This window comes from Fistularia commersonii, chromosome 2 (assembly GCF_037954325.1).
Source record: "Fistularia commersonii isolate RoL2024-O1a breed Wild chromosome 2, RoL_Fcom_v1.0, whole genome shotgun sequence".
Lineage (NCBI taxonomy): Eukaryota > Metazoa > Chordata > Actinopteri > Syngnathiformes > Fistulariidae > Fistularia > Fistularia commersonii.
In genome coordinates, this window is record NC_141285.1 from 15,923,289 (window position 1) to 15,940,550 (window position 17,262).

General features: G+C 40.0%; 1 protein-coding gene and 1 pseudogene across 4 annotated transcripts; both read left to right on the top strand.

Moving 5' to 3' along the window:
* The first annotated feature begins 1,294 nt into the window (after positions 1-1,294).
* Positions 1,295-8,789, top strand: LOC147236533 (peroxiredoxin-like 2A; annotated as a pseudogene). 2 transcript variants are annotated; one of them, XR_015107918.1, is made up of 7 exons: positions 1,295-1,388; positions 6,091-6,245; positions 6,441-6,607; positions 7,436-7,527; positions 7,619-7,759; positions 7,845-8,009; positions 8,080-8,789. The product of XR_015107918.1 is annotated as a peroxiredoxin-like 2A, transcript variant X1 (transcript). The 2 variants fall into 2 exon arrangements; XR_015107919.1 differs by lacking the exon at positions 1,295-1,388 and having other exon boundaries at positions 6,108-6,245; positions 6,437-6,607.
* A 1,248-nt stretch (positions 8,790-10,037) lies between these two features.
* Positions 10,038-17,258, top strand: LOC147236534 (peroxiredoxin-like 2A). Of its 2 annotated transcripts, XM_086170318.1 has the most exons (7): positions 10,067-10,147; positions 13,356-13,544; positions 14,575-14,760; positions 15,214-15,305; positions 15,388-15,528; positions 16,239-16,403; positions 16,489-17,258. In XM_086170318.1, the coding sequence occupies exons 2-7, from the start codon at positions 13,361-13,363 to the stop codon at positions 16,582-16,584; spliced, it is 864 nt and encodes a 287-aa protein (XP_086026444.1). In that variant the 5' UTR covers positions 10,067-10,147; positions 13,356-13,360; the 3' UTR covers positions 16,585-17,258. The 2 variants fall into 2 exon arrangements, with proteins under 2 accessions (XP_086026453.1, XP_086026444.1); XM_086170327.1 differs by lacking the exon at positions 13,356-13,544 and having other exon boundaries at positions 10,038-10,147.
* The last annotated feature ends 4 nt before the right edge of the window (positions 17,259-17,262 follow it).

Consider the following 17,262-nt stretch of genomic DNA (forward strand, 5'->3'; position numbering starts at 1 on the left):
ATCCAAATTGAACTCAAGTTATGCACACAAAATATGCCCACCATTTTTAAAAACAAGTTTACAAAAAGACTCTTTACATTAAAAACATTGTGGCTTTATGATGGTCATTTCAAGTTTTGGGTTTTGACATTTTAAGAGGTGCTTTCTGAGTTTCTCCACGGCAGCTTTACTCTGCAACTGGAGTTCTTCTTCTTTCAGCTTTTCCCTTCAGGGGTCGCCACAGCGAATCAACTTTCTCCATCTAACCCAATTCTCTGTATCCTCCTCTCTCACACCGACTACCTTCATATCCTCTCTCACTATGTCCATAAATCTCCTCTTTGGTTTTTCTCGAGACCTGTTTCCTGGCAGCTCCAATTCCAGCATCCGTGTCTCTATCCCTCCTCTGTACATGACTGAACCATCTCAGTCTGGCTTCTCTGACCTTCTCTCCAAAACATCTAACATGTGCTGTTCCTCTGATAGACTCATTCCTGATCCTATCCATCCTGGTCACTCCCAAAGAGAACCTCAACATCTTCATCTCTGCAACCTCTAGCTCTGCCTCCTGTCTTTTGGTCATTATAACAGTTTTTAGGCCATACAGCATCGCTGGTGTCACCACTGTCTTGTACACCTTTCCTTTCATTCTGGCTGATAGTCTTTTATCACATAGTACCCCCGACACTTTTCTTCACCCATTCCAACCTGCTTGAACCCGTCTCTTCACCTCTTTTCCACACTCTCCGTTGCTCTGGACTGTTGACCCCAAGTACCTGAAATCCTCCAGCTTCTTGATCTCCACTCCCTGTAGCCTCACCGTTCCACTCGAGTTCCTCTCATTCACACACATCTACTCTGTCTTGCTGCAACTCTGCAACTGCAGTTCAGTTTTGTAAAAATAAAATAAAGTTATATTATTTTACCTGAGGTTTAAGCTCGGTGATGTTAAGTTATCAGGAAAACGATGTGAAATACGGAAAATATTTTCATGCTTTTAAATGTGTTCATCTTGTTAAAGACAAAAACAGATGCAAACATTTTAGAACAGAATTCAAGGAAACACCACAACCAAGTGCTAAAACATAGCATGTCTGATCAAGATCAGTAAACCGTGTAACAAACTGAAATCCTACTTAAACTGGATGTGTTGAGCAAAGTAAGTAGGCGAACACATGTGTATAGGTCAGAGGTCAATGCTATCAGGAAAACCCTTACTTCTATGACTTTGAGTGGTTTGCCTGTCAATGTTTGTTAATGACTGACCAGCCAAACATATTTTTCTCTCCACTAACAAGGTTGCTCTGGTTATGATGAAAGATAACTGATATCTGGTAGTTTGTGAAAACATGGAGCATAAACAGGTGAACATCAACTGGGGGAAAATGCTCAATTGATTATCATTTAAAGTAAGTTCACTGAAGAAAATGCTGTCTTGCATTTTTGACTATTTCTCTCAACGAGTCTTTTATTCTGAGCTCTTTTTGAACAGCTGAATTGATGGCTTCTTGTTGTTTACATTTCTCAGACTTGAGCTTGAGGCTTTGAATTGTCTGATGTAATGGCTGTTTGTGTGAATCTCTGAATCTTCTGCACAGACCTTTGTGTGATCGCTGTCATGCACTTTTATGTCCATCTCTATATACCATATTTAACTGTTTTTATTGACTGTGTGTTAAGTAATGGAGCAAAAAATCAGAAAGAACTTAAACACAATAGAGAGTGGGATGTCCACAAGAGACTGTTGTTTTTGTAATAATCAAACTTTTCAGAGTTTGCATGAAAAAATCTTTTTGCATTTTTTTTTAACTAACCATTGAGGTTATGACAGACTTGTAATGATAATTAAGATTATCAGAGATTATACAGCTGAACCTGAGGATGTGACTGCGACTGTGACTTGAGACCACTTGCGGTAAACAAATTGACCCAGACAAAAAGCATTTGTTTGTGAAATATTCAAAAAAAGCTGATTTTTCAACAGACATTTTAACTAGGTCACCCTGAGGAAATTATACCAGGCCTACCGAAGGTGCAATCTGAATAAAGTTTAAAGTTCAAATCCTTCTGAACCTTCATACATAGAGCTGCTGGGCCCCTGAGAATGAACAGTTACATGATAAAAGCCTAATGACCTTTGTGTTTCTGTCAAGTGTTGAATACGTTCAAATGTTAAACAACTTGGCCAAGATTTCCAATAAGTTTGTTATATGATGTTTGGTCATTGTTCCAATGAAAAATAAAGATAGTATTAACCCACCTCAATATTTAAATTTAACAACAAGCATTTTCTCTGATTACCAGCCTCTTGAGGATGTATTGGTGGGTTGATTGGACTATCTGATACTGATTTTTCCTGATAGCTCAGATGTAGTGTGTACGTTGGCTGAAATAGAAAGGTTTACAGATGGATATTTTGGACTGAAAGCATCCAACCGGATCGATACACAGTTATTCCATGTAGGAGCCCAACTAGAAACATTAATATTGGATTAAGGACAGACCCACTCAACAATTAAATTTTGATTTTCCATGCAGGGTTGATAGAAGACAGCTTGGTAACTGGCTGGCATTTTCCAAATGCCCACACACTGTGGCATTTTAACATCTTTCTAAATTTTATTTTTTGTTGATTTATCCACCTGTTTGGGATATTAACAACTGAATATTAATTTCCAACCAAAATGTAAAATCTTTTAGAAATCTTTCAAAAGTTAAATTGCCTTCCTGTGCTGATGTTTCTATTGGACCATTCAAAGAATAATGTGTAGATAATTTCAGCATTGGAATTTAAAAAAATGTCAGACCAAGTATCAATAATCACTATTGGTAAGTAAAATACAGTGACAGAATCGTACTGTTGACAATGTACTTGATTCCATAATCTGAGTTTTTGGGGTTATTTCGTGTCAGAATTCAGTTCCGAGTCGGTCAAACACCAACTTGAGAGAACAGGATGAGATAAATGCAGTAGGGCTGGACTCAGTTAACACCTGTTTGTCTTTCCCTCGGCTCAAGGACACTCAGTTTACCTCTGCTGCTCGTCTCTGTGCTGCCCAGTCACCAGCCAGTTTCATCTAGTTTGCCATAGACGCAGGAAGAACAAGTTGGATCTTACCAGTTGTGACCATTTGGCACAAGGCTAAGGGATTCTGCAGGGAATGCAGTGTGTGACTTTTCATCCGCGAAAACATAAAACAATGTTCTGTGTCGGCACAGAGTGAGAGGAACTTTGTATCCTTTTCAACATCAAATAGCTCTTACAGAGACAATAACTGTTATTCGTGGATATATTTGTCTTTTACTACAGACTACTATTCTCTCTGATTAGTGGTTGGTTTTCAACCAATGCCTGCAAGAGAGAGAGACTAGACAGGAGGTGGGGTGCATATCCTGAGATGTGATTGGCTGATGATCCCACACACTCCCTGGCAAAGAGCTCTGTGACTGTGTCTATGGGAGCAGGAACAGTCCGATTCTAGACCTCACCTGAACCCAATAGTTGCAACCTCTTTGGAATGAAATGTTTATTTATTGTTAAAGTTCTGAACATGGTCAACAATCATGCCTCTTTCCTCTGATGCATACGTTGATAACAAATAACGCCCTCAAAATATTTGTCAAAATTGCAATAACTAACACTTGGTAACATTTGCCTTTCAGGGCTTCTGTGAACAACTCAAATTAAACAGGCCTCAGTCTAAAATTTCATTTTGGATGTTTGCGATCGACAAAACAAAACTACAACAAAAGTGCTGCAATAAATGCTGCAATAAACATTTTCAAATAAAACCAAGTGGCTGTTTTACATAACTGAGTTCTAGTGCAACAAACATGTTATTGTAACACACGTCATTCCCCTAAATGTAATCATTAATCTTATTATACATGACGCTTTCTGTGGTAGACGTGTTTGCTCACTCAGTGCATGCTGGCCAAATGCACTGCAGACAGCAAAGTAAGAATTTCACTGTGTGAAATTCAATAAATACTTTGAATCTTGAATTATCCTATTATCCTGTTTCTCTCAATGTCTGTCCATCACCTTTCCTTTTCGGTCCTTTACTATCTTGCTATTTATCACTTAATAAGAAAACAAACAGCACTCTTATGTGAAACCCCATTTGTACGGTAAAGCTGATACTTTCAGTGATAGATAAAACAGGAAAACAGGGTTTAAATGCAGGGGGACCCAACGTCACATATGATCCATCATATGGCCGAGTGGAGCAGCCGGGAGGGAATGCAGCAGCTGGCCTCATGTAGTGTCACTCTATCCCCTTTCTATTCCAGCCAGTTTGACTCTAAGCACATTCCAAGGTGAAGTTGCTACAAATGAATGAGATGACAACCACCATATTTCCAGGACACCTTTCTGTCGCAAATGTAAAGTTGGAAGAAGCGGCTCAGGTTGTTCATCTGTCCCTCAAAGATTTGGGGACGGTGCTAACATAGTCAGCAAGTGGCCAACATAAAGCGAAGAATCACTTTTTTCTTGAGTCACATCACTTGATTATTCAAAATCTTAAGAAAATACGGAGAAAGAAATGGACGTTTAGTCACCTTCGAAACTCATTGGGAAATGTCGTTAAAAAAGTAATTTGAAAATTGCTCGTAACGGCTTTAAAACGATAATTTAATAATGTGTACGCTTTCCCAATAAAATAAAATAAAATAAAAATCACAAAATTTGATCATATCAACCAAGAATTGTTGAATAAATAAATGAATAATCTACAAATTTGCCAGCAATTACTCCCAAATGTTTGAGGAACTATTGTAAAACAGCAAGCTGATAGCAAGCAATTATACATAAGCTGTAAATGAAGGGAACTATTGTAAAACAGCAAGCTGATAGCAAGCAATTATACATAAACTGTAAATGAAGAGGAAATATAGGGATCAGATAATCAGACACAAAATATTATTTAAAAAAAACTCCATTCAGTGATTGGATTAATTTACTCTCCATTGTGCAGGAGATTCGCTCAACACACTTGATTCCAGTAGTGGATCGGACATGTGCTTAGGTGTGTCAGATTTTCAAGCAGATATTGTGATATTCAGCAAGGTTGAATATCGCTCCTGCTCGGAGATAAAGTGCCTTTCATACACCTCACAAACCTTGGACCCCATTCACTTGGATGTTTTTATCAAGACTCGGGGACCAGCTATCTCCACTGCTGGTGGCTGTAAAAAGGCCAATAAAACAGGCATGATTTTCTTTTGAAAGACGGATGCAAAGTATATATAGTACTGTGACCCTGAGCATGATTTTTTTCTGATAGGTTTATGACTCGAGTGACCGTAGAATATCGTTGGGTTTCCCCTGGGCCGCTTTAAGCTCAACAGAATATTACTAGCATCAAGTAGATGTAACCTGAAGCAAAGTCATGTAAATATTCATCTTAAAATCAAGTCAGTTTCCTTCCCACAAATGGTAATAAAAGTACATTTTGCAATTTAAATTTGTGAGTGGATTTACACATGCCTTTTCCAAAGGATTTATACATAATTCTAAATACTTCACGAGAAATGTGTTGTTGATTTTTTCATGTTAATAGCCTATTTTCCTGTGTAATGAATAAACTTTTAGGACATATTGGCCTCTTTTTCTGATACTGACAGATATTGAGGGCATTGCTGATATTAATTCTGTCCATCATGTGTTTTTGATTTGCCACCTTTGGTATCTCTTTGGTGAACTGAATTATGACAATATTTGTATTTCTCAGCCAGTAGATAGTCATCATGCAGTATCACAAGGCTCCACTAAGAGACAGTGTTGCTCCAGTGTACGGAATTGCGACGTCTGGTCCTTGGCAGCTTGGCTGCTCTCCTGGGAATCATTAAATAAATCGGTTCTTTCAGTGCACATTGTTAACCATTCATTTCACGACACTTTCAGTGAATGTTAATATTTCTGTTCCAAATTTCTTGAATAGCAACTTTAAAAAAATCTGTTCAAATGCTGAATGCATTGTTATTTATTTGCAGTTTGTGTGTAATTTAAGCAACACTATATTCAGCAAACAGAAAAGTCCTTGTATGTTGAGGTCTTTGTGAAGAGCTCTCCTCTGAACCATGCTGATCCTGGTACTGAACCATCAGGTCCACGTGAGATTTGCTTCATCGCCGTCTTTGAGGAATTCCACCCATGTTCACATGGGAAAGGCTTTCAGACAGATTGGGCTGGTGAGCTCAGAGGTCTTAGGGGGTCTGGGTGAGAACACTGAAATCTTCTACGTTCGCCGATTCCAAGCCTGGTGAGTAACATTATTAACAATATTCTATTGTTAGTCTGTTTAATCACATTTAAATCAAATGTTTACATCAAATGCAATAATGTTTTTTTTTTTAATGCCAAAACGCCACAAACTAACATGCTTACAGAAAGCTGCTGGTGGGGACACATCTTCTCTGCAGGAGATGTGAGAATGATTCTTTGCTCTTGTAGGCAGTTTGTGGAGGAACTCCAGGGCCATGGTGACTGTGACCACCGCCCTGACGGCAGTGAGCCTGTTCATTGCAGAGACCATCAGCTCCATCACAGACTGGTTCCAGACGCCGTCAATGTGGGCCGACCTAAGAGTCTTGGAGGACACAGAACTGAAGACAACTGGAGGAGGTGAGCACAAATGGGTAGAGTTGAAATTCACCTATCAATTTTAAGATTACTTATAATGATGCCCACCTCCACAGAGAGTGTGAGAGGTATCAGAAGTGTCAGATAGTTATCAGGGTGAATATTAGCCTTGGGCAGAGGCTTCAAACACAGATTTGATCCCTGCATTGGTGTGTTATGGGAGCTCCTGCTGAGTTGCATTAAGAGAAACTAAACTTCAGTCAATTTCAATCTCCAAGCTGTTCATCTGATCAATTATTTAAATATGTCTTTTAAAGAGACTGTGAAATTGATCTGTTTTTTTTCTCGCTAAGCCCCAATGGACGTTTGACCTCAATAGCTTGAGAGATGATAAAATGTTGCTCTGAAGAAATGTGAGAATTTCTGATTATATTTTACAATTTCTTCATACCCACTTTTCACCCCCAAATTTTAGGTATGTTGTTGTAGATTTGGGGTTTATTTTCATGTAAAATAAAACACATCTTTTTTTATTATAAATAAGATGAATACAAAAGCAAATTTGAAATAATAATAAGGGCTTCATGAGAAGTAATATTTCATGTATTATTGGTTCTGATTTAATCAAAATATCACATATTATCTCCACCATTATTAAACTGGGGAAATAGGGGGTTGATATGTTTAATGAAACATTACTTATGAATGGATCTACTGATCACACCTCAGGGTCCTATACCATCCTGGCTGCAATACAAGGCTTATGAAGATCATGAATGACAAAATCTCAAATCTTAGCCAGTCTTTAACATCCCCCTTTAGATGGAGAATCAGAGATAGAAATGAAATAAATCTATTCTGCCTCCTCAGTCCACGAGCGCCACAAGGCTAAATCACTATGGGAGAAGACGGGTGCTGTGGTGATGGTTGTGCGGCGCCCTGGATGATTATTGTGCAGAGAGGTGAGTAATGACTAGTAGCCTATTTCTGAGTCACTTTTGTGAGCTCCCTGAGCCAGGCAGTCTTTTAGATGTACTTCATTTCTCTGGTCAGGCGGCTGCAGAGCTGTCCTCTCTGAAGTCCCAGCTGCAGGACCTTGAGGTGCCTCTCTTTGCTGTGGTCAAAGAAAATCTCGGCAAGGAGCTTGACTGCTTCAAGAAGTACTTCACTGGGAGGGTCTATGTGGATCAGAAGGTTCATATTGATGATCTCATGGATTCAACCCAGAACTTGAGGTTTCATAATATAAGCCAATAAGCCGCTTGTGTGTTTCTCCCAGAGAGATTTTTATGGGCCTCGACAGCGATGGATGTTTCTCTCCATGTTTCTGCGTGTCGGAGTATGGAGAAACCTCCTGCGGGCCTACAGGAGGGGCTTCAGGGGAAACCTACGTGGTGAAGGACTTGTGCTGGGCGGAGTCTTTGTCATTGGGCCTGGAGATCAGGTTGGCTCCAAATCACAAGATGTGTATTTTCTTACACTCAGTGTTTTAATAATGTGTTTACATCTTCCAGGGTATTCTGCTGGAGCACCGCGAGAAGGAGTTTGGGGACAAAGTAAACATGCTGGCAGTTCTCAGAACAGCTCGCACAATGAGAGAAGACATGGCAAGATAAATCTCACTGGCTTTATTGTGGAAGACGGTGATGTGGAAAGAAATTAACACCACATAATCCATTTCAGCTACATGACAGACACAAGTAAAATGAGTGTGTCTCCAGTATAACGAGTATTAACGTTTCATTAAAAATGACTGAAAAAATAGCAAGAAAACGGCAAAAACGCAGAGAAAAAGCAGAAACTTTTAAAGAAATCATCAGGTGATAAGCAAGTATATATCCCATACAATTTGCCATAAAGGCCATAGCCGATTCATTTTCTAAAAAATTTCATGATACCTCAGTATCAGCGTAATGACCAGCCTAATTAATTCTTAACAGCATTATTTTTTCATCACAACTTCACAGTGTATGGTCTGTTATGGTCTGCACATTTTTTAATTTTTCTTAACTGTCATGTCATAAATTCAAATGACTCACAGTTTATTTTCTCAGAGGCTGGGAATGTGGTCTCGAAATTATGTTGGTTTCTGTTGTGTTTTGATGAAGATCTGTTTCTAAACTCTTCGGAGAGAGCAGCTCTGATGCCTGCACGCGGAGCCAACGACTTTCAAATGATTTCCTTCCCAAGATGATGAGAGAAAATAAATGGTTCACATAATGTATGTATTTTGAGTTTATGCCAGATCTTGTCTTTTTTCCTTCATTTTCCACTCATCCTATCATAGTTCCCCTGCTCTCTGGATCGTTTAGTACACATATGTCAAACTCAAGGCCCGCGGGCTAAATGTGGCCTGCCACGTCATTTTATATGGCCCACGAGAACGTCTTCAAAGGTTTGATTGTCTTCAAATAAATAAGTCAAACGCGTGCATTGAACATAAACTACATTTCCCACAATTCATGCCGATCATGTTACCCACAAAGTGACGGCCATTAGATTGCAGTGTATCCACATCAATGCCATTTTCAACAAGTAGAATTAAGAAATACAAATGATCCCTAAATGTCCAGAAAGAGAAAAGTTGATGCAGATGGAAGGCTGTTTCAAGAAAGGTGCGAATGCATATGCAACATTTTGGATTTGAATGAGTCATAAAGTCAGTGTTATTTAACATTGAGGATTAGTTACATTTATTTTACATTACATTTGGTTAAATTTACACCGTTGCCGTTCCATGTGGCCCTTTGAGGGCAACCATTATGTGGCCCTCGGTGAAAATGAGACTCCTGGTTTAGTAGGACTAGGCAGTGGTCTGTTTACAAAGGGATGATGGGGAGAGGTTGCCGTGTTTTGAAAGGAAGAAATTGAAAAATTCAGGTGTAAAGGATTCACGACATTTGTAGAGGAAATTAAAATTGAGCCTTGGTTCAGTGGCGCCACCTGCAACAGATTTGAAACTAAAACACTTACCTGATCTTTTACCTGAAGGCAGAGAATGGATGCATTATAATGTAGGGAGCCAGGGCTGCAGGAGCGAAAAAGAGCAGAAGGTCTACTAAATCAAAAGTGAATGAAGGCATTCAAGAGAAGGAATTTCACTGTGATGGGTTAATCAAGTGTAAATTAAGCACCTGAACTTGTGGTTGTTGAACTACCGACTGCCGAAGTAAAGATTGCTGGGACGACTCTCCTGCAAGTCTCCCCACGACACATCACAATATTTTTCGAGTAATTAAAAGCAAAACTTGGCATAATGCTAATTTCTGTACATTATAATATATAAAACCACTTTCCAAAGTATCTATATGGATGCATTTGAAAATTCGATTCATATTCATGTCATTTCCTGTAATTACGCTAGAAAACCCCAGGGGGTTCAGCGTAGAAAAGCAAATATTATACATCCCGAGAGATGAGACGGTATTAAACCATTCAGTCCCCATTGGCTGGAAGCGTCACACGTGACTTTATTTACGTCACGCAATAGCCGTTAATGGGACAACTCGTATGACCATCTTTGCATGTTAGACAGTTTCTGGCTGGTTGCCGCTCGACTCTTTCTGGCGTAGTCTCCTCACTGTAAGTATTTTACGTCAAAACCACTACAATCACTTGACATCACCCGCATGTCTAGTCGGGTGGACCTACCTGAATTCATTTTTCCATCTACAAATAGTAAAACAGTAGCTCGACCGCGTAGAAATTTGTATATAACCCGAAGGTTTCACCATTAGCCGAGGCTAAATGCTACATGTTTACTAGCAAATGGAACTTTTTTGACAGCCGTCTTGCAGTTTTAATTCATCGAATTTAAGACGTCTCAATGAAATACACACATTTTAGATATCAGTTAATGTTAGTGTTGAGCCGTAAACGGGTCATATCGAGGTTATCTTCGGCATGAATAGCTTGAGGTTCTCAACCCACACCACCTTTTTGTGAAACTCGTTGGTCTGAGATGGGGACGGATCTAGTATTTGTATTAAGAATACTGGTCGAGAAGTACAGAGATAGTATTGTAAAAGGAAGTCAGGAGTGGCAGAGAAGTACATTAGACTGGTCAAGGATATGTATGCGAGTTGTGAGACAGTGGTGAGATTTACTGTAGAGGTGACAGAAGTTCAATATGGAGGTGGAACTACATCAGGGGTCACCTCTGAGCCCCTTATTGTTTTCAGTGGTGATGGACACGCTGTCAGATGAGATTAGACAGCAATCTCCATCGTACATAATGTTTACTGATGACATTGTGATATGTAGTGAGAGTTGTGAGCAGGTGGAGGTATGCCCTTGAAAGGAAAGAAATGAAGGTCAGTGGGAGTAAAACAGATTGTGTGTATGTGAATGATAGGAACCAAAGGGGAACCCTGAGGTTACAGGGAATGGTGGTGGAGGCTTTTAAGCACTTAGGGTCTAGACCAATGGAGATTGTGCAAAAGAGGTGAAGAAATGGGTTCCAGTAGGTTGGAACAGCTGGGAAAAAGAGCGTCAGGGGTAGTCTGTGATGAAAGAGTATCAGCCAGAATGAAAGGAAAGGTACACGAGATAGTGGTCAAACCAGCGATGATGTCCGGTTCTGAGAACATGGCATAGAGAGATCGAGATGGCGGAGTGTGCACAACGTAAGGCTTAGCATCTCTTCAGACTTTGCAAAATAGCAGTGTTATTTCTACTCTGTTCGGGTCTGTTCGTTCAGAACACCTTCCTACTCATCCTACACCTGACAAGAGCATTTGGACATCAGGTTACAAACATCTGAAAGTTTTATCAGCAACCTTCTTCTCATCGCTGAGTCAAGAAGATCTCCCAACCCTTCAAAGGCTACTAAGCTGAGCGGAAGGACCAATTTGCTTACTGTAGCAACAGGATACTGTATCCACAGCGCTGCACTGTGTACTCTCACACCTGGATAACAAGAACACTTATCCTAGAAGGCTGTTTGTTGACTTCAGCTCAGCATTCAACACAGTCATCCCCTCCAAGTTAATCACAAAACTTGTGGATTTAGGAATCAATACCTTCCTCTGTAACTGGATCATGGACTTTCTAACTAACAGACCCCAACGTGTCATGTCAGACTGCAACACATCCACTGCCATCACACTCATCCCGGGCACTCCCCAGGGATGTGTGATGAGCTCCTTCATCTACTCCCTCTTCACCCATGACTGCAGACCTATGTTTGGATCCAACTACATCATAAAGTTTGTAGATGACAGTGATTGGACTCATTAGAGAGTCCAATCACTGTCTGAATACAGGGCAGAGGTGTAACACCTCACTGCATGGTGTGCTGACAACTGCCTGCTTGTCAACACCAGTAAAACCAAAGAGATCGGAGACACCCATGCCCTGCTCCACATTAACAGCATAGAGGTGGAACATATCTCCAGCTTTAAATTTCTGGGGACCCACATCTCTAGGAACTAGTCCTGGACAACAAACACCTCCAATCTGATTAAGAAGGCCCATCAGCATCCCTTATTTCTGAGGACACCGAAAAAGATCCATCTGTCTGCTGACATTCTGGGTTCTGCCGCCGTGCAATAGAGCATCCTGACCAACCAGTTTGGTATGGGAATTGCTTTGTCGGTGATCACAAGGCACTACGTAGGGTGGTGAAAACCGCATTACAGGTGCTCAACTTCCTGCTATAGAAGATGTCTTCAATAAAAGAAGCCTGCACTGGGCGTGCAGCATTCTCAGAGACTCATCTCATCCAGCCAACAGACTCCTCCAGCTCCTCCCCTTCAAGAGGTGTTTCAGGAGCCTGCAGACCAAAATCAGCAGGTTCAGGAATAGCTTCCTTCCCCACACACTGGCCACTGTGTTGTTGCGACTAATACAACTTTGTTGAGGTTGTAGTTCATTTCCCGTCTTTTCCTGTGAAGTGTGAGGTGAATGCATCCTATTTTATCTCTTGTGTCAGAAGGAACTAAATGCAAGAAGGAAAAGAATCCTTTGAAAAGGGAGACAAGTTAGTATTTTCTTTAAATTTTACTTGCTTGCTAAAATCTTTAATTTGTCTTAGTATAAAGTCAGATGTTAATATGACATATTGCTACACATTACGATCATTTTAGGAATTTTTAAATTTACTGTATTGCGTTGCTCTAGTTGTACTAGCACAAGTTTCACTGAAGTTGGATTTAAATATGTTTATTTATAAACACATATTTAGATATTTAACATAAATCGTTATTGAGAATGGCATTTTTTATTCTAACAAGTCATTTTAGTAAAATATAGACATGAATTTTTGGTGATGTTAAGAATGAGGTTTATTTTATTGTTTGTTTTGTCCGTGTTTTGTGGCCAAGAGCAGTCTTTATGCTACTAATATTTTATCAGATATACAGATCAGAGATGTCAAACCCCATAATGTATTTGTACTTCACAACCAGGGGAAATTTCTGCTGGCTTATGACTGTACTTTTTGTACTTGTATTTAATGCTTTGGTTTATCACCCAGTCACCTGGATGTGCATGAATAGAATTTGTGTATTTTTTACCTTTTGTCTTTGTGATTTCATGTTTCATTTAACATAACTATGAGCAATCTTTAAAGCTGGATAAACCATTTTCCTCTAACCAAACCAAATCTGTTGCTTGGTAACTGTTGCATAAAAATGCACTTTGCTGCACCGTAGCCGGTATTACAGATTCTTGTCAGTGTGGAAGCAGTGTGTGGTTGACACAAGTGGTTCTACTTTCACGTATGAGACATGTTTCTGTCTTTCAGTGAAAGCGTATATGTAAAGTGTAAGTGGCAGATTTTGTCCCCCAGGCCCGATGCTGCTTCTGTCCAGGTATCCAGCAGCTCTGAGGTGGAGGCTCTCCCTTCGCTTCCCTCTATGGGGCACTGCCATGAGAAGCCAGCCGTCCGGCAAGGCCCATGGGTTTTTAATAAACCCAGCTTCTCAGTTTCACCAAAGTAAAGTCAAAGCCAGTCCTGACCCAAACAAGCCGTCTTCAGGCAAGGACACATTTAACTACCTCCACTGCTGATTCTCCATCACAATAATCCAAACCTAAATGTATCTCTTGTTGTCTCATCACTAGTATTCTTGACATAAGCAATGTAGGAGTGGCCAACCTTGGGAGCACAGGCAAAAGAAACCAGTAGTTTTCCATAATCATGGCTGAATGTCTATTATGGCTGGGCTATCTGGGTACAAAAAAGGACACGATAATATATTCCAAATGACTAACATAAATACTTATGATTGCATCCAGTGCAATGGAAGAACAGAATGGATAACTGCACACCATTAAGTTGAATTTTTGTGAAGGTGAATGACTGAAGTTTGGATTCTGTGAAATTATTTAATCTAGTTTTCTTTTATTTAAAAAAATCTTGATTTTTCATTTTGAGAAATTAGATATCTATCCATACATTGCCCGGGTTTAAAAAAAAAAAAAAAAAGATCAATAAGGACTGGAGTCTTTTGCAGATGATATTTGATGGAAAAGTAACAGATTAATCTGCTAAAACATAATGTGAGCCAAAATATGGGAATGAACTGCTTGTCATCGGAGAACAATATCATTAAGTCTTCTTTTCCTTTCAACTTCCTCCCTTCTGGGGTTATCACAGCAAATCTAACCCTGTTCTTTTTTTCTTATTAAAATAAAGTAATCATAATTGATTAATTTAATTCTTTATAATGAAGTCATATTTCTTAATTATATCATTAAGTAGTAGAGTGATTTGTGTCTCATACCAGCAGAAATACGCATTACCAGGCTTCACAGATGGAGCGCGGATACTGTAACCTGTTGAATTTTATTGGGATTAGAGATTGTGGTGGAGAAAGGCATCACACATCGAGACAAAAGACGGTGTGGGGGCTTATTGCCTCTCAAATTTCTGGACATTTAAGGTCTCGTTGTATGATGAATACAGGGGGTCGTCTGTGCTTCGGGCAGCCGAGAGATATTGAGGTTTCAAAGACAATGTAATCTAAACAATCTCTCTCCCTATTTCTATGTTGTGTGTGCTGCAGTGTTGTCCTCTGGGGCCGGGCTGGACGGGGAGCTGTTCGGGATGGGGATGTGGTCTCTGGGTCTGGGGGCCGTAGGAGCCGCCCTCGCTGGCATCTTCCTCGCCAACACGGATCTGTGTCTCCCTAAATCAGCAAAGGCATCGCTTGATTACCTCGGAGAAGCTGACCTGCGCTCTACCACGGACGGTAGGAAACAATGGGGGGGAAAAAAATCTCTGTCAGAGCAAGCCACAGTTCACCACATGTATTAAACCCATTAGGAGCATTAACATTACGTCAGCTCTGGGCTTTGCGGTTTTCTTCACATTTGCATGTTTACATGCCTTGTACATGTACTGAATAAGGTTTTGTGTTGCACTTGAAGCAAAGCTGATTTAGAAAAAAAATCTGCTTATATTAGAGATTAGATAACTGCAAAGGTCTAGTCTTAACCGTTCAGGTGAAGCTACTTTTCCATGAGCTTAATCTTTACATGCGGTTTTCCCATGTGATTGAACATTTTGCTTTTTATCCATTTATAAGTTGTATGTTTGTGTCCAGAAATTAGTAGTTGTAATGTTATTTCATTTACAACCTTGGGACTACCATGTCAGACTTAGGGACTTGGAATTAAAGCTAACTGTCTGGTTTTGTCTACAGCTGATAAAGTCATCAAAGCAAATACCCTTTGGGAGAGGAGCGGGGCCGTGGTCATTGCTGTACGACGGCCAGGATGATTTTTGTGCAGAGAGGTGATTTAATGCTGGAATTACATCAATGGTTGTTATTCCCTGGAAATAGTGTGTTTCACCGCGTGATGTTTCTCTCCTCCAGGAGGCCTCCGAGCTGTCCTCTCTGAATCCCCAGCTGCAAGAGCTCGGGGTCCCTCTGGTTGCGGTGGTGAAAGAGAGCATTCACACAGAGATCGAGGACTTCAGGAAGCACTTCGCCGGGGACATCTATATCGATGAGAAGGTTTGCTGGATTAATTGTCATTGTGTAACTTGGAGCTTTACGTCTATCGTTCATACACTGAGCCAATCTATCCGTCTCACCCAGGCCAGAGCCTTTCAGCTGCTGGATGGATTGATTTTTGAGTCAAAGCCTAGGGTTTGTTTTGAGCAGTTGGAAATGACTAAAATTGTCTTTTCATGGTTTCTAAAATTTGGAATTCAAATGTAGACATAAGGAAACAATCAAGGTTTAACATAATCTTGTGTTTTATCTACAAAGACATTCGAAATCTATACCCATTTATTCCTTTTTTTTCTGACTCCAAATTGATCAAGCATTGGATAATATATTTGAGGTAAAATAGACATTGAGTAAAATAAAAGTATATAGTAATTGCAGTGGTATAAAAAAAATACTGTAGGCACATTGCAAAGCATATGATTTTAAATAATTTGTGATTTAAATAACTTGTGTTACAGTAAAACAGTAAATATAGAGCTAAACAGTTTTTTTTTTTTTTTGGAAAACCAGAGTAAACCCTGGCTATGGATTGTTCATTGGGACCAGAGGAAGAATCTGGCCGACACATTTATTTAGTTCGCTCAAAAATTAACATTTATACGATCCGTCTATTTCAGTACTGATCTGAGTGTATAAAAAATGTTTCATAGACATATAACAAATTTTCCTGTGTGTAAAATTTGGCTTTGTATATAAAACTGTCGCTGCAGAAATGCTTCTACGGGCCACTGCAGAGGAAGATGGGCATGTTAGGGTTCATTCGGCTCGGCGTGTGGCAGAACTTCATGCGGGCCTGGAGGTCCGGTTACCAGGGCAACATGATTGGCGAAGGCTTCCTCCTTGGGGGCGTGTTTGTCATCGGAGCAGGAGAGCAGGTACTGCAAATAAAGGACCTGAACTTGACTTAGATTGTGCTCAAAAAATTGTCATTAAAATGGGCGTGTTGTGTCTTGCACACAGGGGATTCTGCTTGAACACCGAGAGAAAGAGTTCGGCAACAAAGTGGAGGTCACAGATGTTCTAGATGCTGTCAAGAAAATTGTGCCACTGGATTAATTTCAGCTCACCACTGAGGGTATTAGGGTAGTGCCATTCCTTGTGTAGTATTGTTTAGTCACAGCAGACCATCCACCACCTTACCACTAATAATATAAATTTGATTTTGTTTACATGACCATAATATACCTCTAGTACGTTATTGCTGGAAGAATAAGTTGTGAAATACAAGACCAATCAATTATTTTGTTGTTTGATTAACATGCTTTACCTTTGCTGACATACCTAAATGCTCTTAGGAGCATCAGAAACAGGCTCAGTTTAATGCAGAAGGGCAATATTGATTCAGGTGCATAGATGTAAGTTATTAAATCTTAAGTTCACTTGAAATGGCTTGCTTTGGCTGTGTAGCTTTACCTCAAGCTGTGAACATTTTTTACATCTTCCCTGCACAACTGCTGTTTGCCTCTCCTGCTCAGATTCGGGCAGCCTCCCTCAATCATGACGGCCATGAGTGTGTGATAATGACAACCTGACTCTAAACTCAGCAAAGAGAGGAGCAGGTTTGAGAACCCAACTCACATTCAGCTGCTGTCAACTTGAGGCATGGCTGCAGTGCCTGAAGCAGGTTTGGCTAGCTCAAATGCATGTATGTATGTGTATACGATTTAGTGAGCAAACTTGTACAAAAGCTCATGATTTGAAAACAAAATAAAGAACACATTTTCACTTCACTCC